General features: G+C 49.6%; 1 protein-coding gene across 1 annotated transcript in view; it reads right to left on the reverse strand.

Annotated features, from left to right (window-relative positions):
* Positions 1-7,594, reverse strand: part of LOC103797849 (cAMP-specific 3',5'-cyclic phosphodiesterase 4B-like) — a gene marked incomplete at both ends in the record, with an annotated part of 8,013 nt that extends 419 nt beyond the window's left edge. Inside the window, 3 exons of the mRNA XM_009070086.1 lie at positions 4,667-4,737; positions 4,851-4,887; positions 7,400-7,594. Coding sequence (XP_009068334.1) covers positions 4,667-4,737; positions 4,851-4,887; positions 7,400-7,594 — 303 coding nt within the window. The remainder of the gene's footprint in view (positions 1-4,666; positions 4,738-4,850; positions 4,888-7,399) is intronic.
* Positions 7,595-22,490: the final 14,896 nt, after the last annotated feature.

A 22,490-nucleotide genomic window follows, 5' to 3' on the forward strand; every position in this document is an offset into this window, starting at 1 on the left:
AAGTAATGTCAAATTGCTGCAAGGCAATCGTAGAACCATAGAATTTTACGGACTGGAATGAAGCTTAGCGACCACCTAGTCCCAAAGCCCTGCCCTGGGCAGGGACACCTCTCCACTAGACCAGCTTGCTCAAAAGGCTTCATCCAACCTGGCAATGCCACAGGTGAGGGGAGAAAAGAGTCTTTAAACCATACAGTTAACATCTGGCTTGCTCCTGAATTGAATAAGAAGATGCTGCAGTCGCTAGTGTGAGCTCTGAAACAGCTGAAGGACATTTTTTGTGACTGGGAGCAACAATTCCATCAGCAAAGCCTGGATTTGAGTAGGACCAAAAAGTATCTGAAAAGATGGTTCAGGTCAAACCAAAAGGGTCTGAAAAAGGTGCAGTATGTCTCCAAATGTCAACATTGTTCCTTGTCAGACTTGCCAAATAAAACTGTTAATTTTGCAAGTTGAAACCATCACCAGAGACTCTTTAAAGGGGTTAGGAGAAGAGTTGACACCAAAATCTTCAGTTTGGACTGCACACTCAGGCTGACCAAAAATGAAACTTTGGGTCTCTGCTTCCCTATGAAGTTTAGGATCCATTTCAACTGAAACCAGATTTCCCCACATTCTCTCTGTGCCAACCTCCTAACCCCAATTTTTTGAGTCAGCCACTGAACTGAAACCTCCATTATTCGCCAGCTCTCCTTTGAAGCTAAAATCAAAGCAGGTGAGCAGCTCAATTCAGCTGCAATTGTAGCTCCAGGGGGTTCTTCAGAAGTGCTCCAGGAAGGCTTCATTGCCCAGGTGAGATCTGTGTGTGAGCAACTCAGCTCCAGTCCTGCTCCCACCCCTCATTCCTGGCCTCCTGACCTGCCAGCTGGGCTCCAGGGCCTGCTCCTAGCACCAGGCTCCCCTGGGATTTCCAAGGCTGTTCCGTTGGGATGTGGATTCTTCGAAGGGTTCAGCACAGGGCACAGAGGTTGGATGCCAACTTGTCCATAAATCTGCCCCGACCTGCCTCTGCTGAGCCTTTGAAAAGCCAAATCTGGAGATCTCTAAAAAACAGAAACTCCCCGATGGGGACACCAGGCTGAGCTTCCAGTATCGGGGGAGACGTGCTCCAGGTATCTCCAAACCCTTCTCTGAGCTGCACAGACATGCCTTCAAGGGGGGTGGGGAGAGATGAACTGCTGCTCAGTAGGGTATTCCCCGCTCCAGAGCCGGGAACGGGAATGGCACTGCTCCCTGCGTCCTCCTGTTTATGTCCTGGCCGTGCCCATCCTGTTTGCTGTGGCAGGCAACAGAGCCCCAGAGATGTGGGGTTTGACAGCACTTCTGCTTAGCCATCACTCCACTCAAGTGTACACGACTCCTGCTTCCCACTCCTTCCCTCCTGCCAGAGGAGCAGACACCGGATGCTCTCTGACCGTGTCCTGGGCCGCAGCTGCCAAACTCAGGCACTCCAAACCCGTTAATCATAGTCTCCTCTTTTAATCATAGCCTCCTCTTTTCCAATCAGGAAACTGCTTCAAGAACCCTGACGTTAAAGACCAAAAAATATGATTGCTAAGTTTTTTTTTCCCTCCAGCCCTTAACATTCATATTTTCCAGCAAATATGTGGGACAGCATCCTCATTTTAATTCCTTGGGCCAGGAGAGGTGGAGGAGGAGGAGGGGAAAACGAGGGGAGAGGAGGGATTAAAGCAAAGCTGAGATCCTCCTGATCCCCAGAGCAGAAGTAAAATATCACATATCATGAGACATATGCTAAAAGCATGAGCTGGCAGTTCAGCTCTAACCCAGTGGAGCTGTTTGGGAGTCATGTGGGAAGCTCCGCAGCGCCTGGAAGCACATTCCACCACGGATTGGGATGTTTGGCATATAATGGCTTAAACATTTAATGACTTCTACTTTGGCTGGGGCAAAGGACTTTATACCTCAGTCAAATCTGGGAATGTTTTCAGAAGGACACTCTAAGATGCCTGTGTGTCCAACAGGTTATGCCCTCACTTCCTTCCGGAATTGCAGATTCCTCATTAGGAGCTGCCGAAATGTTTGCGCTGTTCAGAAAAGCAAAGCTCAAAAAGAAAAGGAGTCTATTCCATCTGTTTTTCTATTAACCTCCAGCTTGGAATGTGGCAGTTCCTTCCCATCAAAATCTCCAAACGGAAATCAACAGGAGGAAAAGCTCATTCCGGGATAAATTGCTGGGATTTATGTCAAACACAAGATCATAGCACCAACAAGGTTGGAGAAGACCTCTTAGATCATCCAGTCCAACCATTAACTTGTCACTGCTGTAACCCCTAAACCCTAAACCATATCGTACAGTGTCAGATCAAGACACCTCTTAAACACCTCCAGGGATGGTGACTCCACCACCTCCCTGGGCAATATTCCAGTCCCTGACCAGATTCCACTGGAAGGGAGAAAGCAGAGCCCATGGTGGGCACAGAGGTGATGGCACTCACACCTACAGCAGTGAAGCAACACTGTGGTGTCCCACTGGAATGTATTATTGTACACCATCCTTTGCTCCTGGAGCCAGAGGGACACTTGGAGCGAGTGGCTCCAGTGAGTCCCAGCTGGGATGGGTGGGATGAATGGGATGGGTGGGTGCACAACCGACGTGGCCAGGAATGAATGATGCTGGTTTCAGGCAAAACAGCTCTCCTGGGGCAGAACAGGCCAGAGGATGATGATGACTGGCTCAGTATAAATAGCCAAGGGGAAACGGTGGTTCCGGACAGAGGCGTAAAAGGAGTTTATTTGGTTTCTCCTGTTCAGGTATAAAGATCAACATCCTCCTCTTGAGTGCATTACCTTCCCCATTCAGAGCAATCAGTGCCACAGGAAGCCACGTGGGATTCCTGGCTGCAGGGAACCGGCCAGTTCTCCAGGCAGCCCCCCTGGAGCCGAGCAGGATGCTGCTGCCTGACCTGCCAGGGAAGTCCTCGTTGTCCGCAGAACCTCGTGCTTGGGGTCTCCCTCCTTGGCATCTGCCCTTTGGCCATGAGCCTTTGCCCTTGTGAAACAGTGGTGGAAATGCAGGGCAGGGCCCCAGCTTGACTAACAGTGATTATGCCTCTGCTCCAGGCTGAGCACCTAAGGGAATGCCTGGGACAGCCAAGGTGGCAAAGTGAAGAAGATCATGGAACTGTTTAAGTTGGAAGAGACCTCTAAGATCATTGAGTCCAATCCAGCACTGCCAAGGCCACCACTAACCATGTCCCCAAGTGCCATATCCACATGGCTGTTAAATCCCTCCAGGGATGGTGACTCCACCACTGCCCTGGGCAGCTGTGCCAGGGCTGGACAGACCTTCCAGTGTAGGAATTTTTACTAATATCCAATCTAAATCTCTCCTGGCACAGCTTGAGGCTGTGTATTCTTGCCCTGTCCCTTGCTCCCTGGGAGCAGAGCCTGACCCCTCCTGGCTGCACCTCCTGGCAGGAGCTGGAGAGAGCAGAAGGTCTTCCCTGAGCCTCCTTTTCTCCAGGCTGAGTGCCCACAGCTACCTCAGCCTCTCCTGGTGCTCCAGCTCCTTACCCATCTCCATTTCCTTCCCTGGACATGCTCCATCCCCTCAATGTCTTTCTTGTCCTGAGGGACCCAGAACTGAAGCCATGATTTGAGGTGCACATTAGATACCACATTGCACAAGCCGAAACACACTCCTTGGGGAGGGAGTGAGGGCTGTGAGGGGCTAAGAGGATGCCATGAGGGTATGCCACAAGGGGATGCACTGAGGGCATGCCATGGATGCTATAAGGGGATTCCATGAGGGGTGCTCTGAGGGGATGCACTGAAGGGATGCTATAAGGGATGCCATGAGGGGATACTATAGGGGATACCACGTGGGGATGCGCTGAAGGGACGCACTGAGGGGATGCCATGAGGTGATGCTATAGGGGATGCCATGGGGGATGCTATAGAGGACATCATGAGGAGATGCACTGAAGGGATGAACTGAGGGGATACCATGACAGGGTGCAATGAGGTGATGCCATGAGGGGATGCACTGAGGAGATGCCAGGAGGGGATGCCCTGAGGGGATGTCATGAGGGGATGCTATGAGAGGATGCACTGAAGGCATGCACCGAGGGGATGCCACGGAGGGAAGCACTGAGGCAATGCCATGAGGGGATGCACTAAGGGGATACCATAGGGGATGCCATGAGGAGATACTCTAGGGGATGCAATGAGGGGATGCAATGAGGGGATGCTATGAGGGGATGGACGCAATGAAGAGATTCACTGAGGAGATGCCATGAGGGCACAGGGGATGTCGGGCTGGCTCTGGCGCCCCCTGGCGTCCCGGGTAGGAGGGGAGCAGCCCTGAGGCACAGAGCAGGGACCGGGCAAGGATGGAGCAGGGATGGAGCAGGGACTGAGCAGGAACCGGGCAGGGATGGAGCAGGGACTGGGCAGGGATGGAGCAGGGACCGAGCAGAAACCGGGCAGGGATGGAGCAGGGACTGGGCAGGGATGGAACAGGGATGGAGCAGGGCCCGGGCAAGGATGGAGCAGGGACCGAGCAGAAACCGGGCAGGGATGGTGCAGGGACCGGGCAGGGAATGAACAGGGATGGAGCAGGGACCATGGCCGCCGCTCCCTGTCACCCCCCCCACTGCCCGGCCCCCTCCGTGTGAAAAGCAAATTAAAACCCCATGCTTACTTGTTGGAGGCGCCGTGTAGATTGGTGAGCAGTGTGAAGTTGTTCCTCACGCTTCTCAGGCTGGCCAGCACCTGCGAGGGGCACAAAAACGCAGGCGTCACCTCATTTTAAAGCTTTAGGTTTAAAGGTTTTAAAGCTTTAGGGCTTTAAAACCATTCCCGAGCCCAACACGGCGCTAACTCACCTGGGCGAACGGTGTGACAATCAGGTCGTCGCCGTGCCTGAGGGAAAACAGAGAAAATGTATAAAATGCACACATTTATGGATCTTCATGTATCCATTTATTCACCTCAGGGAATGAGCATTTTCCTGAGAGGGTTTCCCCACACCACGAGAACACACAAACACACAGAGTTTATTTAACACCACGTAAAACCTTGTTCCTAATGGAAAGGTCATGGTGGATATCCAAAACAACCCAGTGGGATAGTGTGTTCGGGTTGGGAATGCCAGGCAATAAAAGCCACGAAATACAGAAGTTAAGGCTCACACTAACACAGTGGTGGAAAAAAAGAGAACCATAATGGTGTGGGGAAAGGTCATCTCTGAATTTCCTAGCGTTTGTTGATGGTGTTTAATGTTAGCAGACACTGGGTTTGTCCAGCTGGTTCCATCATGGAAGGTTTGAGCACAGGTTCTGAGCAAAATATTTTGCTGTCACCAGTAAAAGGGGATTTTTTTGTGTATGGTATTATATATGCAGTACTTGTGCATGCGTGGAAAATGCAGTGTGAGTTACCTAGCTGAGAGATGGCAGGGTTATAAAATCATGGAATGGGTTGGGGTTGGAAGGGCCTAAAAGCTCATCCAGTTCCTCCCAGGGAAAACTTCCACTAGCCCAGGTTGCTTCAACCCATCCAACCTGAAACACACCCAGAGATGGAGCAGCCACAGCTGCTCTGGGCAACCTGTGCCAGTGTCTCACTACCCTCACAGGGAACAATTCCCTGCCAATAGCCCATCTATCCCTCCCCTCTGGTAGTGGGAAGCCATTCCCTGTGTCCCATCCCTTCAAAGTCACTCTGCAGCTCTCTTGGAGCCTCTTTAGGCACTGAAGGGGCTCTAAAATTTCCTTGGACCCTTCTCTTCTCCAGGCCTAACACCCCCAACTCTCCCAGTCTGGCTCTGGAGCAGAGATGCTCCAGCCTTTGGACCATCTCCAAGGCCTCCTCTGGACTCACTCCAGTAGCTGCCACAGAGCACATCCCCTTGTCCTCACCTGGGTATCTGCTGCTAGGTCTACATTTTAATTCAAGTTGTCTCAACACTGATGTCAAAATCAAGTTGGTGTGGAGATCCTGAGTGCTGCCAAAAGCCTTGATCCTTGCAGTGAATGGACACTTTGACTGCAGACAAGAATGAGACTGCGGGGAATGACAGGGCTCCCCCCACCCCAACACAGCTCTCTCCCCCAGCACACTGCTGGGAACATGGAGCAAGTGTGAAAACCCATCATTTACAAAAAATATGGTATTTGCATAATTTGGAGTGGTTGCTTTGGTAAATGTTTACTACAAGTTAATTCCCAGCAGGGATATTCTCTTTCAGGAGAGAATTCTTGTGGATCTTGCTAATATTTAGCTTTCCATTTCGTGATAAAACTTGCAGAGCTTTTGCAACAGCTCAGCTTGTTTTATGAGCACTTTTTTATAGCTTAATGGTCACTTTAAAACTTTTAACTGTACCTTTTAAAATAAAGGGCTGTGAATCCAGGACACTGGTTTGAGCTCCAGGCTCTGTGTGTATTGATCTTCTTGAGCTCAGTCATCTGTCTGGGCTCATTTTCCACTCAGTCCTAGCGAACAGTCCATGACAGAAAATGGGATCACAGAATCACAGAGTTGGAAGGGAACCCTGAGGATCATCCAGTCCAACTACTGGCCTGGCACAGGACATCCCTGAGAATCCCACCCTGTGCCTGAGAGCATTGATCAAACGCTCCTGGAGCTCTATCAGGCTTGGAGCTGTGACCACTGCCCTGGGGAGCTGTTCCAGTGCCCAAACACCCTCTGGGGGAAGAACCTTTTCCTGATATGCAGCCTAAACCTCCTGTGACACAACTTCAGGCCATTCCCTGGCTCCTGTCACTGGTGGCCAGAGCTCTTCTGATAAATTATGGAGAAAATGAGAATGTTTTCCTAGGGGGCTCCTGGAGCAGGTCCAGGGGAGGACAGTGAACATGCTGAAGGGACTGGAGCACCTCACTGATGAGGAAAGGCTGAGGGAGTTGGGGCTGTTCAGCCTCAAAAACAGACAACTGAGAGGGACCTCATTAATGGATTCAAGTCCATGAACAGGAAGTGCCAAGAGCATGATCAGACTCTGCTCAGTGGTGGAAACCAATAAAACAAGAGGTAATATTCCCAGGAAGTTCCACCTGAAAGCAAGAAAGAACTTCTTTTCTGTGCAGTCACTGAGCACTGAAGAGGTTGCCCAGAGAGGTCGTGGATTCTCCCTCCCTGGAGATATTTAAGATCCATTCTTCAGAGCAGGGAGATGGGACCAGGTGACCCACTGTGGTCCCTTCCACCCTAACTGATTCTGTGATTCTATTTTAAGGATGGGATGGGCAAGGGTGTTGGATCTGCCTTGGTGGACTGTAACAGCACGTATCTTGGGCGCTCTGGCTATGAAACACGAGTGCACCACCCATAAGCCCCTCTGAGGATTTACAGCAGCCATGCAAAGCTCTTAGTGTCTGTAATATACAACATGAGCTGAGTTTCTGCTTACTGTTCACTTGGGAGAGAAGAGTTCCTGGACATGGTCTTTGGTGACAGGTCATAGTCGCTGTCAGACCTGTAGAGGAAGGACTCTCGGCGCTGGCTGTGGCCTGGGAAGGTGGTGTGCAGCACAAGGCCCGAGGAGGAGCTGGCCTGCGGGTCCAGCGGGCTGCGGCCTGGGGACGGGCCATTCTCCACATCGAAGCTGGGAACAGAACACACACTGGGTGTCACACAGCTGACAAAAGAGGTTTTGCACTGCCTGTGTCACTTCTGCATTGCTCACACCATGTCATCTGCTCAGCACAGGAGACAAAGGGCTACAGGAGACGCCACCAGGATACACCTACTGGAGCCTCTCACTGGCATATTTCTCTTGTATCAAGCAGGACTCAGCATCACCATAAAACATTTACCCTCAAGGTTTCTTCCCTGACTGCATCTGCTCAGGCTTCCCTCAGCCTGAATTTCCTCTGGCTCAGCACAGCTCCTGTTGCCCTCAGCATGAACACGCAGCAGTTAAAGAGGGCCGGGTTAGACAGGATATTGGGAAGGAATTCTTCCCTGTGAGGGTGCCCAGAGAAGCTGTGGTTGCCCCATCCCTGCAAGTGTTCCAGACCAGGCTGTATGGGGATTGGAGCAACTTGGGCTAGTGGAAGGTGTCCCTGCCCATGGCAGGGGGTGGAATAGGTTTAAGGTCCCTCCCAACCCAAATCATTTCAGGATTCTGTGATTCTAAACACCATCCCCAAGCTCTGCAGCTCTCCCCACTCCATGTGCACAAGTCAGGGGGTTCCACCTGCCAAACCTCACTCCAAGCCTTACAAGCATAACAGGGACTGAAGACACTACAACATGTCATTCCCCTCCAGCCAAGCCCTGTCTCCATCTGCTCTGGAACCAAAACTTTGAAATCCTGCAAGATTGGTGAGGACTTGGCAGTTGTGTGAGCTGGATGCCCCAGTCTCTTCCCAGTTCATGTTTTAGCCATCCAAGACACCAGTTCAGTGAACTTTAAACAGCTGCTTCCAAATTTTAAGAAAAGCCCCAAACCTTCTGTCACCATTTCCATTATCCACCCACTTTCTTATGGTTTCATAACTCGGCTGCTATAACTTGCGGCTGAAGTCACCCTGGACACTTTAGCAAGTGACACCCTTCATAAATCCTGAAAATCAGCAGGTTTGGCCTCCTTTGCCTGGGCACTTGGACCTGATATAAATACCAGATGTGTGACCATGCCCCAGCAAAGCCAAGTGAAGTAGGGCTGTGTTCAGGATGAATTTTCTTGGGTTTGGAACTTTGAGGCTTCACCTCACTTGCAGTGAGAGCTCAGTTCTCGCTTCTCAGTGGCCACTAAGAGTGTCAGGGAGTTGAGCTTACTTGCACAGAGCCAAAAAACTGGGTCCACAGGAGGAAAGGTGACAGCAGTGTTGGAACAGCTGCCCAGGGTGGAATCACCATCCCTGAGGGGATTTAAAAGCTGTGTGGATGTGGCACTTAGGGATGTGTGGATAGGGCACTGGTGGCCGTGGCAGTGCTAGGAAATGGGTTGGACTCACTGGTCTTGGAGATCTTTTCCAACCTTAGTGATTCTACGGCCTGTATGGGATGGGCATTATCCCAGCCAGTCTCCTCTCAGCATTGCAGAGCTGGGAAGGAAAGTGGCCTGTCCCCTGGATTTCTCTCCAGAAATTCCACATCCAGGCTCTCTGATTAGTCAGTGGCATGAGAGGGAAGACGGTGGTGGTGGAGAAGAGAAGGTGGCAGTGTTAGCAGCAGGAGGTGCAGCGTGGCTGCAGAGCAGTGCTCAGCAGGGAGGACAGGACAAGCCGCGGGGCAGCTCCGTCTCCTTTATCCCTCTGGATTTTTTTTAAACCAGGATCGGAACAAAGTGAAGAGGAAGGAAGGAGACAGCAGGTGGCAGGAGTCAGCTGCGGCTGGGTCCCATGGCCTCGGACCCGTCACTGTGACAGGGTAAGGAGCAGATACACAATGGTGAGCCGGGAGAGATCACTGTAAAACACAACGAGCTTTCATGAGTCACTCTGTGAAACAAAGAAATGAATAAAAGCAACCCCCAACTGTCCAAATTCTGCAGTTTTACTGTAACAACTACAATATCACTGAATCATACAAAATCCTGAGCTGGAAGGCAACCACGAGGATCATCAGTCCAACTCCTGCCCTGCACAGAATACCCCAACATATGGAGGTGTTTGTGTGTTTTCACAGACGCCCATATTACCCCACACAGCAGCAAATCTGGTGCTTCTATTAGTCACGAATAAGCTCTGTCTTATATTAATATATTAACATATGAATATATTAACAGTCTTTCGGGTTGAAAGCATCATGAGGTCCCTTCCAAGCCTGGACATTCTATGACCCTCTGTGGGGAAAAAAAGGTGATGAACATCATCTTGAGAGATCTGACTGCGGTTACAGAGTCACAGAATATCCTGAGCTGGAAGGGAGACACATCAAGTCCATCTCTTGGCCCTGCACAAGACACCTCAACAATTCACCCTGTGCCTGAGAGCATTGTCCAAACACTCCTTGCATGTTGGACAATGAGTGTTGGAGCTCTGTCAGACTTGGGGCAGTGACCACTGCCCTGGGGAGCTGTTCCAGTGCCCAAACACCCTCTGGGGGTAGAACCTGCTCCTAGCATCCAAGCTAACCCTCCCCTGACATAGCTCCATGCCGTTCCCTTGGGTCCTGTCACTGGTCACCAGAGAACAGAGGTCAGTGCTGTCCCTGCATTGTCCCTCATGAGGAAGCTGCAGATCACCATGAGGTCTTCCATCAGTCTCCTCTTCTCCTGGTTGAACAAGCCAAATGTCCTCAGCTGCTCCTCATATGGCTTTCCCTTGAGACCCTACACCAGCATTGGGAATGCACAGTCCCTGGATTAACACTGCCTCCCAGCAGCCTTGGAATGTGGTAAAATTTGGCAGAAAGACTGAAAAATAGGATTGTGCCACACTTTTGATGTAATTTAGAGTCATTTGAATAGTCATTGCAAGTCAAATGGTTTCCAAGAGAGCTGCACAGCCCCAGTTTGCTCTGTAGTACAAAACACACACACACACATTTGAGCGGATCAGACCAGGCAGGCTTGAGGTTTTGCTGTTTATGTTAGGAGTTTACACTTTTCCTGAGGATGACAGCACTGACTCTCCAAGAGGGTTCACCATCTGCTTTGCCTTCCCAGATTCATTCCTGAGGACATTACTCCCAGTCTTCTAACTACACCATTATGATGGTATCAAATATGGTTCCAAAACAGAGCTTTTTTCCAGAGGATTGGGCAGACTCTACTGATTATCAAGATCCTCTCATAAACATTGGAGCCCAAGACATCCAGCTGGATTCTTAACACGATTAGCAATGGGAAATGCTGTTGCTTACATGCCAGACCTGTGCAGACATGACTACCTTTCCCTGCTATCCAACACCGTGCACCTGTTGCCCATTATCAGAACAGTTCGTTGTTTTTTTGACATAACCTTCCATGTGGAAATATCTGTGCTTCAGCACTTAACGGAACAGACACACCATGGGCACACCAGAGCCCAGTAGAGTGCCAGCTGATTCACAGCTCTGCTATGGGCATGAGGCTTCCTGGGGCTGACTGGTCACAGCACTGTAGGTGTTAGTGACCTTCTATCCCTCCTGACCTCCTCCCACCAAGGGGAAAATCCTGTTGTGTTCACGAACCTCTCGAAACTGTTCAAATCCCTCTGCCTGGTTGTCCCTCATGTGGCTCCTAACTCTTTATAGCCAGGTGAGACCTCGACTGCAGTGCTGCCTCTGGCTCTGGGGCACCAACAACAGGAGGATGTGGAGCTGCTGGAGTGAGTCCAGAGGAGTCCATGGAGATGCTCCACGGGCTGGAGAACCTCTGCCATGGAGACAGAGAGCTGGGGATGTTCAGCCTGGAGAAGAGAAGCACCACAGGGAGACCTGAGAGCCCATTCCAGTGCCTAAAGGGACTCCAAGATAGCTGCAAAGGGACTTGGGACAAGAGCATGGAGGGACAGGACACAGGGAATGGTTTCCCACTGCCAGAGGGCAGGGATAGATGGGATATTGGGAAGGAATTCTTCCCTGTGAGGGTGCTGAGGCACTGGCACAGGTTGCTCAGAGTAGCTGTCCCTGCTTCATCCCTGGGAGTGTTCCAGGCCCAGGTTGGACAAGGCTGGGAGCAAGCTGGGCTAGTGGCCCATGGCAGGGGAGTGGAACGAAATGATCTTTATGGTCCCTCCCAACCCACACCAGACTGGGATTCCATGATTCTGTGATCTCCAGAGCCTGAAGTCCCAGACACCCAGCCCCTCCCCAGCTCCACATATCCCAGCTGCCTGGCACAGAACACCAACAGCACTTACTGAAGTGTTTGTAACATAACCTGTCATCTGCTGCTAAACATGTAATTAAGACTCTGCATGTACCATAAAGCAAAAATATGTGTTTACTCGACTTTGTAATCTCTGAATAGAGAAGCGTCAAGGCCAGGGTGGACAGGGCTTTGAGCAACCTGGGCTAGTGGAAGATGTTCCCATTGGCAAGGGGTGGAATGAGATGGGCTTTAAGGTCCTTCCCAGCCAAACCTGTCTGGGGTTCTATGTTTTACGGTCCCTAACAGCTCTCCTGTTCAAGGGGTACAACTGTAGTGGCAGCTGAAGCCTTGTGCCATGTTGGAGCAGCCTCTGGGAGATGGTTGGAAAAGTACAAAGGGAGGTAAAAACAAGTTTGAATTCTTTTTTTTTAGCAGGAAGAGTTCCAAATAATATAATCCTTTTCATGTTTACTATAGATAAGTAGCTTGACTTTATCCTGTAACACCATGAGGCTGTTTAAGTCCCCCAGAGAAGAAATCCTGAATTCTATAAGCCAGTTGTTACTTTTCCAAATGTACATCCTGGGCTATTTTATCCTCCTCATATGGTTCACTGCCAGTCATGTCTGGAAAATGCAAGGCACAGTCAAACACACCAGAGACCCCCCCTCTATTTTTACTTCCAGAGCATGGAAACAGATGGATGTGAGTCTGATCACTCCTAGCAGCAATGCCACTCCTTAACGGCTTTTTCCTCCTGAAAATATTCCAGCTAACAAGTGGTGGAATAGCTGATTTACTTCCTACTAGCCAAGGTATTAACAAGGCATTACTGGCACAGGTTGCCCAAAGAAGTTGTGGTTGTCCCATCCCTGGAAGTGTTCCAGGCCAGGTTGGATGGGGCTTGGAGCAAGCTGGGCTAGTGGAAGGCATCCCTGCCCACGACAGGGGGTGGAACAGGATGAGCTTTAAGGTCCTTCCAACCCAAACCATTCCAGGATTCTATGACAACTCTCTCTGTGCAACAATTCCATGGCTCTTCTCACCTTCTGGGTGTTTCTGCCCAGCACCCTCCACCCACCCACAGCACAGCAGGACCAAATCTCCAGCACATGGACTGCACTGAAGGACTCAGCTGGGTCTCACCAAGGGGACAACTGCCACCTTTCTCTTGCTGGAAGAGTGCTGGACTGGCAGACACATGCTTGTGGCCAGTGGTACAGGCGTCATGGGGCCAGTACTGTGCTCCACAGCAGACACTCTGGATTTTTGCATCACCTGCTCCATGAAACTCTGCTGTCCTGCAGCACAGACGTTTACAATAAAGCTACAGGGCAGTGTTTATCCCAGTCTGGCCTGGCTGTTCGGCTCTGTTCAGTGTCAGTTCAGCTTTTACAGCTTAAGCTAAACCCTATAACATTCCACAGACTCCCAATCCACAGCACAGGGATGTTGCCTCCCATTGAGGAAGCTGCCTGTAGTCGCCTGGACCCGGGGGCAGCAACTGAGCCTGGTGCCTTCTGGTGGGGCTCCAGGACACCTAATAAGATGTCCTTCTGCCTAGGACAAGTCTCACTCCCTGCCCAGAACCACCCAGCAAGTGGGGACAAAAGGTTCAGCCTCACCTAGTCCCCACCAGAGTATTACCGGCAACAGAAGTGGAATTATAGTCCCATATAGCATCTTTTACCTCACATATCAGTGGACATAGTCCACATTTTCAAGTATCTCATACACCTCTTAAGTGCAATGTGCACTTACTTCTCCTCCCAAAGCACACGGTGCACTGATGGCAGAGGCAGCACAGCCTCAAGGGTCCTGCACAGCAACCAGCCTCTGCTTCCAGCATGTAGGAAAGCATTCCTGGATCTGTATGGAACCAGAGCAGCAGGAGGCTCTCAGCCAGACTCATGCTTTATTTCATCCTGCCCGTAAAAAGAGGATCTCCTGGCACAACTCCAAGAGGCACTTTTGCCTTTCCAAGCAGGCTGGGAAGCTCAGAGTGAGGCACTTTGCACTGCCATGGCTCCATTCTGCTGCACATCCCTGAGCTCTTCTCATCTGCTGTCAAACAGGCCTGAGGCAGCAATAAAGTGACAACCATTTTAACAACTTAGAGTCACGGAGTTTTCCATCTTACCTGAGCTGAACAGGGAGGACAGACAGCCCCTGAGGCAGATTTACAGACTTTCTCCACTAGTGTCTTCAACTCCCTCAACCCATCTACTGCACCCAAAAGTCCAGCCCTGGGTGCAGGGAAAGCTGCTGCGCTCAGAAATGCACCCACTTGATTCATAAAATAATTATTTGTCCTGGTTTGGGGGTTTATCTCCCTAATTGGGATCTGTGTGGCCTGTCAGCAAAACAACAGTGAAATGTCCTAAGATGGTACTGAGATCATTAAATCCTTCAGAGATTCTGCTCTCCTAAAAATAATTAACCCAGTTGGGTACATTGCAGCAAAAATTTTCCTTGCTTCACATCTTCCAAATGTCTGCACTCTTCATCTTTTATATCCATGGGAAAGGACACTGCATAGCAAATGTCAGAGCACACTGATGTGATTGCAAGGGCAATTGTTTTTATAGTTCTTATTGATCATTTCAGGCCCAGCAGAAGTTCAATGCAAAAGTCACTTCATCCAAAACATCAGCATCTGCCAACTGGTCCTATTTGAGGACAAAACATTAAGGATGGAAGAACATGGCCTTTTGGCAGAAAATCATGCATTTGCTCTGTCTGAGGGATGGACTGAAGGGATGGTTGGGAATGGCACCTGCTGCTCCCCACATTGAGGGTGATGCCCTGGCCAAGGGCAAAGACCAACAGAGGAGATGATATCTTGAAGCTAAAGCCCTAAGAAAAATGGGTATAAAACAGACATGGATAAACTGAGGCTGGAAAACAGGGGGAAATTTATTTGCCTCTAGAGCAGACAGATCACTGAACAGCTTTGCTGTGGGAGTGATGGGGGTAAACAGCAACTTTGTGTTATTGCTGGTGGGTTTAATAGCATAATTCACTACAGCATTGCTCCAGGGAGACCTTAGAGCCCCTGCCAGTGCCTAAAGGGGCTCCAAGAGAGCTGCAGAGGGACTTGGGATGGAGGGACAGGACACAGGGAATAGTTTCCCACTGCCAGAGGGAAGAAATAGATGGGATATTGGGAAGAAATTCATCCCCGTGAGGGTAGTACTAGAGACACTGGCACAGGTTGCCTAGAGAAGCTGTGGCTGCTCCATCCCTGGGAGTGTTCCAGGCCAGGTTGGATGGGGCTTGGAGCAACCTGAGCTGGTGGAAGGTGTCCCTTGGAACAAGATGAGCTTTAAGGTCCCTCCCAACTCAGCCTAGTCTGGGATTCCATGATCTAATTAAAATCAAAAGCCCATTGCACCACCCCAAATGAGACACCTCCGACATGGCCTCTGCCCTCACTGCTGCTATCACAGCTCAGCTGAGGCACAGGCAAAGGCAGAGAATACAGAGTGTACCATCCACAAGCATGTACCATCTAGAATTTCCATAAATTTGCATTTTTCCTAACACCAGTGAGCTGGAAGGGACCCCTGAGTGCAGCCTCAGCAGGGAACAGCAGGGACACGCTCTGCCTGCCCACACTCCCTCCCTTCCTCCTTAGGCTGTTGGAAAACAAAAAGGGGGGAAAAGAGGGTGAAGTTAAACCACAGATGTCTATTTTCTGCTATTAAATCCCATGCTCTGCAAAAAGATTTAATCGTTCAGGACAGCAAACTGGATTTAGCAGAAAGAAAACCTTCCACAACACGGAGAGAAGACCGAGATGGTGAACAGCAAGAAAACTTTCTATAGGAGTGATTGTGGACAAAAAATCCAGGCAGGTCAAAAGTCTTGCAGCATATTTCATGCAGTTTACGCCAAATGATGAGATCATGCAGTAAATACAAGGCCCCAGATTCTGGTCCTTGCAAACCTTCCAGGTATTGAGCACAGCACAGTTCCAGATGGAGGCAAACGCTATCACCCACTACACATGATATCCATTATCTGTTTTGCTTCCCTTTGAACCTTCCCAGCATCCTTCCAGCTTGCTTCTCCAGCCAAAATAAGTCTTCCAAACCCTGATGTGTGCCCACATAGGCCATCCCCTTGCTTGGAGCCTGGACTGACACCATCCCAGTTCACCCAGTGTCACCGACACAGCACAGGAATCTCTGCTCCATCCCTGGCTCCCATCCTGCAGCTGAAACTCCCAGTTTGCCACTTCCTCTACACACAGTTTCACAACCATCTTGTGACTCCTCTACAGCATGTTTGTGCTTGCAACATCTCACTGCCAAATTACCTCCTCGCTGGAGCCCTACCTCAGGTGATCATCGTGCCATGAAACCCTTTGGAAAGGCTCCTGCAGCCTCCTCACACACCTCACCTCAACCAGCTCCTCTGTGCTGTGCTTCTAAAAACCTCTTGGGGAGGAATGAGTCCTCTGATGTGAGAGCAGATAGTGCACTGTTGGCACCCAAAATATCATTTAATAACACTGTTCTGTTCTCTAGACCTGCAATTCATCCCAAGACCTGCTCCAGGGCTCATTTTGATCTTCCTTAATTAGGGATCCCTTAGAAGCTCTGTTTCATGTTGGAAAAACACTTGCTGAAATGACTGTTTTGAAGTCACTTACTCCAAACCATAAAGCTGCGCTGTTCAAAAGAAAGAGAGATTTGGGAGCCCTGTGCAAAATTCAGCCCCAAACTATCAATATCTGAATTGCAGCTATAAGTGATCAAGTCCAGAACCATCAAACAATACAACACAGAAACAGTGACTTGGAGATTGGGAATAAATCTGAGCAAAGCACTTGCCAAAACTGATTATCATTTAATAACACAGAAGGTGAAGTTTTCAGTGTGAATAAGCACAAATGTGTAGGCCTGGCACAAAATCTTTATAAGTGATTGCAGTTAAAGCTTCAATTCATGGCAGCAAAGGCTTCACTCTGGAGCTAACACAATTGAGACATCCTGGGGATTATTTGAGTGCATTGATAAAGGCTTGACCTGAGCTAACAAAGAATGTATGGGCAGAGGGAATCAATGGCCAAAATGGAGCCATTTAAGAAATATTGACTCATTGTGTGCAAACATTTGGTGTGGCAAAACCTGCAGAGAGAAGGCACTGATAGGTCAGTCCCAAGGGGAGGAGGAAATGCTTGGTTTCATGGATGGAACACAGGAGAGAAAACATCTGAAGCTGGTGAGGATCTTCTGAGAACACCTGAAACTAGTGAGGAGCTGCTGAAGGTCAGGCACTGGAATAGGTTGCCCAGGGAGGGGGTGGAGGCACCATCCCTGGAGGGGTTTAAGAGGTGTCTGGATGTGGTGCTGGAGGATTTGGTTTAGGGTTTAGGGGTTACAGCAGTGACAGGTTAATGGTTGGACTCAATGACCTTAGAGTCTCCTTGATGACCTCCTTAGTGTCTCCTTCCAACCGTGATGATTTTGTGATTCTAAGTAAAGAGTCCCAAACTCTGTTCAGTGATGCTCAGTGACAGGACAAGAAGTAATGGCCGTAAACTAAACAACAAGTTCCACCTCAACATGAGAAAGAACTTGACAGACTGAGAAAGTTCTCAGCCTGGAGAAGAGAAGGTTTTGTGTAGACCTCATAGCAACCTACCAGGATCTGAAGGGGCTCTAGGGAAGCTCCAGAGGGACTCTGTGTTAGGAACTGCAGTGACAGAACAAGGAGTAATGAGGAGAAACTGAAAGAAGGAAATTTAGGTTAGATATTAGGAAGAAGCTTTCCCTGTGAGGGTGGTGAGACACTGGCACAGGTTGGCCAGGGAGGCTGTGGCTGCCTCAACCCTGGCAGGCTGGATCAAGCCTTGACTTTAGCAACCTGGTGGGAGGTGTCCCTGCCCGGGGCAGGGACTCATGATCTCTAAGCTCCATTCCAACCCCATTAACACACTCTGATACTATGCTCATAAATAATATGTCTTCCAACCACTAATAAATCTTTGCACCTAAGCATGATGACTTCTGCATAATTCCCAGCCTGGCACACTCTGTTTTCCACTCTGCTCCATGTCACTGAACCCACTGCATAGTCTCCCTTGCCCAATTAAAGCAGGACCTTGGCAGAAGGCAAAACTCACCACTATAACACACTCTGATACTATGCTCATAAATAATATGTCTTCCAACCACTAATAAATCTTTGCACCTAAGCATGATGACTTCTGCATAATTCCCAGCCTGGCACACTCTGTTTTCCACTCTGCTCCATGTCACTGAACCCACTGCATAGTCTCCCTTGCCCAATTAAAGCAGGACCTTGGCAGAAGGCAAAACTCACCACTAGTTTAGGGCTGACTGCTCAGCACAGAAGGGCTTGACCTTAGGGCTTTGTTCCCTGTTGCCCCTCCTGCCACACAGCCATCTCACTTGCTCTTCACATGACTTGCCATCAGGCCCTTGCTATCTGCATGGCATTTGATGTTCCCCTCGGTCAGATGTTCTACTGGGTGACACCAGGGGCCTAATATAGCATGTCACATTTTATTCTGGCTGAGTGATATTGAGAGAATACTCTCTGTTAGCTCTCACCATGGCTCTGTCATCTTGAGCGTTCCCAGACACTGCCCAGGGCTGGCAGACAGAGAGCACTCGGCCCTGGCCCTGGGACTGATTGGCTTCTTGGCCATCAGCCAGTCCCAAGAACATAACACATTTGCAGGAAGGTTTCCTAACATGAAAACTCAGGGCTGGCCTGAGCTCTTTCATGAAGGACAGAAGGAGATGGATTTCTGCTGGAATTCACTAAAGTCCAGAAGGGAAAAGTTTCAGAAACTGCATCTTGGCTTGGGCTGGAGAAGACAAGAGGTCTGAGGTGGGGTGGGAGGGGGTGGGCTGGAACTAAGTCTCCTTCCAGTCTCCCACTGGGATTTAATCACAGCTCAAACAGGCTAATTAAAATCCATCTGTCCAACTGAAATTATACATCTCTAATTGTCATCTCTACATTTATCTGTACATCTATAATGGGGATACAGCACAGGCAGCTTTGCTGCAAGCAAAGGGTTAAACACCCTGTCCAGGTAGGTTTGGATGTTTCCAGAGAGGGACACTCCACACCCTCCCTGGGCAGCTATTCCAGCACTCTGTCATCTTCCATTGAAAGAAGTTCATAGCATCATAGCAGTTAAGAGGTTGGAGTGGACCTTAGAGATGATCCAGCCCCAACCCCCTGCCCTGGGGCAGGGACACCTCCCACCAGAACAGGTTGCTCAAGGCTTTAGCCAACCTGGCTTTGAACACTGCCAGGGCTGGGGCAGCCACAGCCTCCCTGGGCAACCTGTGCCAGTGTCTCACCACCCTCACAGGGAAAGCTTCTTCCTGATATCTAATCTAAATTTCCCTCTTTCAATTTCTCCCTATTCCCCCTTGTCCTGTCACTGCAGCTCCTAACACAGAGTCCCTCTGCAGCTTCCCTGGAGCCCCTTCAGATCCTGGAAGGTGCTCTGAGGTCTCCACATAACTTTCTCTGGCTTTTTGATGGCTTTAAACTTTGCTGTTATCAGAAATGTTCTCCATGATTCAACCTAAAAACATCAACATTTCTGCACACGTATTAACCAGCCACAGACCAAAATTCTGTCTAAATTTATACTCACGGATTCTACCTGTCTCAGTGAGTAAAGCCACAATGAACTCCCATCACTTCTCATTTCCTTGGATGAGGTGGAAGCAAAAAGCCACTGACCACTGAGACAGCAGGAGAACATCACCATGGACACACTGATGGATCTCATCCCCCTGTGACTCTGCCTCACACTGTCCCAGTAGTGGCAGAGAGGCAGCAATGCCATCTCAACTACACACTGCTCTGAGCCAGGCAGTAAAGGCTGCCAGAGCAAAGCTCTCTATGGCAGCAGGGGCTGAAACCTTCTGGGTGCCTCCAATACATCAAAAGTTGACCTAACTCCTAAATCACAGGCTCATGGTGTGATTCTTGGGGCTGTGTTGTGCAGGGCCAAGAGCTGGACCCAATGATCCTTGTGGGTCCTTTTCAGCTCTGAATATTCTCTGATTCTGTGACCCAAACAACTTTTCCAGGAGGTCTGTGGTGTAGGAAATACAAGAGAACATAATTGAGCTCCTCATTGACTGGAGTGTAATAGATCAGTTAATCAACCCTGGTACTTGATCACAGCAGCAGCATCCTGCAGTGCTCCTTCCTCAACTCTTGCAGCAGCTCCATAATCATCTGAATAGCATCTCTGGTACTTGAACCTCTTCCCAGTACAAAGCTGGTTCAATAGTGCCATTCAGGCCCAGAATAGCTGGACTGGCTGCATTCCGTCTGCACAAGAGTAGGAGATTCTTGCTGCGGTCTAAGAAAGAAAAATCACTTAGCACAAATAAGGTCTTTTAAAACCATTGATTAAATAGATCTTCACAAGGCAGAGCACAAAGGCTTTGATAGAGCCATTGCAACCTATTACAGAAACCCTCATTCATGCCCAGGAGAGCTTTTCCTTGGCTTTTTTAATAACAGAAGAGAAAATGAAGCCAGAGAAAAGATATTAAATTGCATAAAAATGTGTGACTGGTAATTTCATGACTTGAACGCAGAGAAGGCAGGAGATGCAGAGTTTGCGCTGGGAATCTTGGCTGCTGCTTAGTGCCCAGCTGTGAGCTCACTGGAGCTGTGGCTGTGGCTCCTTGGCACTGGAGCTCACTCACTTGGATTCAGCTCCACAGCACCAGACAAGAGGAATTGTAGCTCCACTGAAGAGGAGGATGGAATCACAGAGTTTACTGAGGGATGCACGGGAGTGCTGGCAAGGAAAGTGAAGTGTTACGTGAAGGGGTTGGTCCATACTTAGAAACTCCATACTTTTCTCTATAAAAGGCCACAAAGATGCTCCAAGGGCTGAAGAACCTCTTCTCTGGAGCTCTGAGAGTAGAGCTGGGGGTGTTCAGCCTGGGGAAGAGAAGGCTCCAGGGAGACCTCCGAGCCCCTGCCAGTGCCTAAAGGAGCTCCAAGATAGCTGGGGAGGGACTTGGGACAAGAGCCTGGAGGGACAGGACACAGGGAATGGCTTCCCACTGCCAGAGGGCAGGGACAGATGGGATATTGGGAAGGAATTGCTCCCTGGGCGGGTGGTAAAGCACTGGCACAGGTTGCCCAGAGCAGCTGTGGCTGCTCCATCCCTGGGAGTGTTCCAGGCCAGATTGGATGGGGCTTAGAGCAATCTGGGCTAGTGGGAGCTGGCTCTGCCCATGGCAGTGGGTGGAACCACATGAGCTTTAAGGTCCCTCCCAGCATAAACCAGTCTGGTCTTCTATGAGACATTCGCCCTCTGTGTGTGTCCTCCTGCAGCTTCAGCACCTTCCACCCTGCATTAAGAACATGTGACATGGAGGCTGTGGCTGCCCCAAACCTGGCAGTGTTGATTCTAAGTTGGATCAAGCCTTGAGCAACCTGGTCGGGTTAGAGGTGTCCCTGTCCAGGGCAGGGGGTTGGGACTGGATAATCTCTATGCTTCATTCCAACCTTTTAACATACTATGATCCTATGACATACTTTAGCATATTTATCCTTCCACACACTGTTGTACCAACATGTCAGACCTGTGGAAGGTGATACCTTTGCTAGAGCTTTGGCAATTTTCTGTTTCCTCACAAAAACAGACGATTTTTGCCATAATCCATTTCTTAACACTTTTAATGTGAATCAAATATATAATGTTGCATCAGTCACCAGCTGGGCTTCCTCTACTGGAGCTAAACTGGTCTGGGAGAGCAGCACTGAGTAGAGAGTTTAATAGAACAGTTCTTAAAACACTGTGTAATTTGAATGCAGTAAAGCAAAAGGGGGTCAGCTTGTTCCTCCAGACTCCACTCCAAACAATTCACTATCTTTATGGATGAAAAGTGTAGGCAGCCTTTTGTGATCTCAGCGAAACTAGGACATTCAATAGAGACCCACTTCAAACCTTCACTCACATGTCTGTTCCTTCAGCCAATATGTAGCCTCTAGATTTTCCAGAAAGGCCTTTTGAGCACTGCACATGATGAGACAGAGCCACAGCATCTCCTTCACTGCCTCTAAATCTCTGTTCTCATGAGTGTCTCTAACTGCAAACAGATGGAATCAAGCTGCTCTCCCCAGTTATGGTGTTGTACAGCACTGGGAGCTCCACGGCAATACCAAGGTGGTCATGGGGAACTTGACATAACTTACAAACTTCTTTAACCAGAGCAGCTCTTGCTGCTCCATCCCTGGAAGTGTTCCAGGCCAGGCTGGATGGGGCTTGGAGCAACCTGGTCTGCTGGAAGGTGTCCCTGCCCATGGCAGGGGGTGGAACTGGATGATCTTGAAGGTCCCTTCCAACCCTAACCATTCTATGATTGTATGACATCTTGGCCCAACACCAGGGCTCCAACCAGGAGTCACAGTGTCCTCATTGAGACAGCATCAAGAAGCACAATGATCTCATGAGTTCTGTCACTTCAGGAGCAGACAATGTGGAATGAAGGTGTTCCTGACTCTGCCTTTCTCTTGGCTTTACTTCAGAGCTCTGTGGCTGGGTGGGCCTACAGAGGTGGAGAGCCATGTGCCTCTCCAAGGTGACAAAAGACAACCAAGCACAATGCTCCCTGCAGCTGTGGGACACCACCGCTGCCTTGCCTCTTGCACACAACAGGCTACTTCATGCCTGCTATGAGTTTTGGGCTTCCTTCCAGATGCTGTGCAGTCTCTACATGTCCAC

The sequence above is a fragment of the Acanthisitta chloris genome, unplaced genomic scaffold (assembly GCF_000695815.1).
Source record: "Acanthisitta chloris isolate BGI_N310 unplaced genomic scaffold, ASM69581v1 scaffold9542, whole genome shotgun sequence".
Classification (NCBI taxonomy): domain Eukaryota; kingdom Metazoa; phylum Chordata; class Aves; order Passeriformes; family Acanthisittidae; genus Acanthisitta; species Acanthisitta chloris.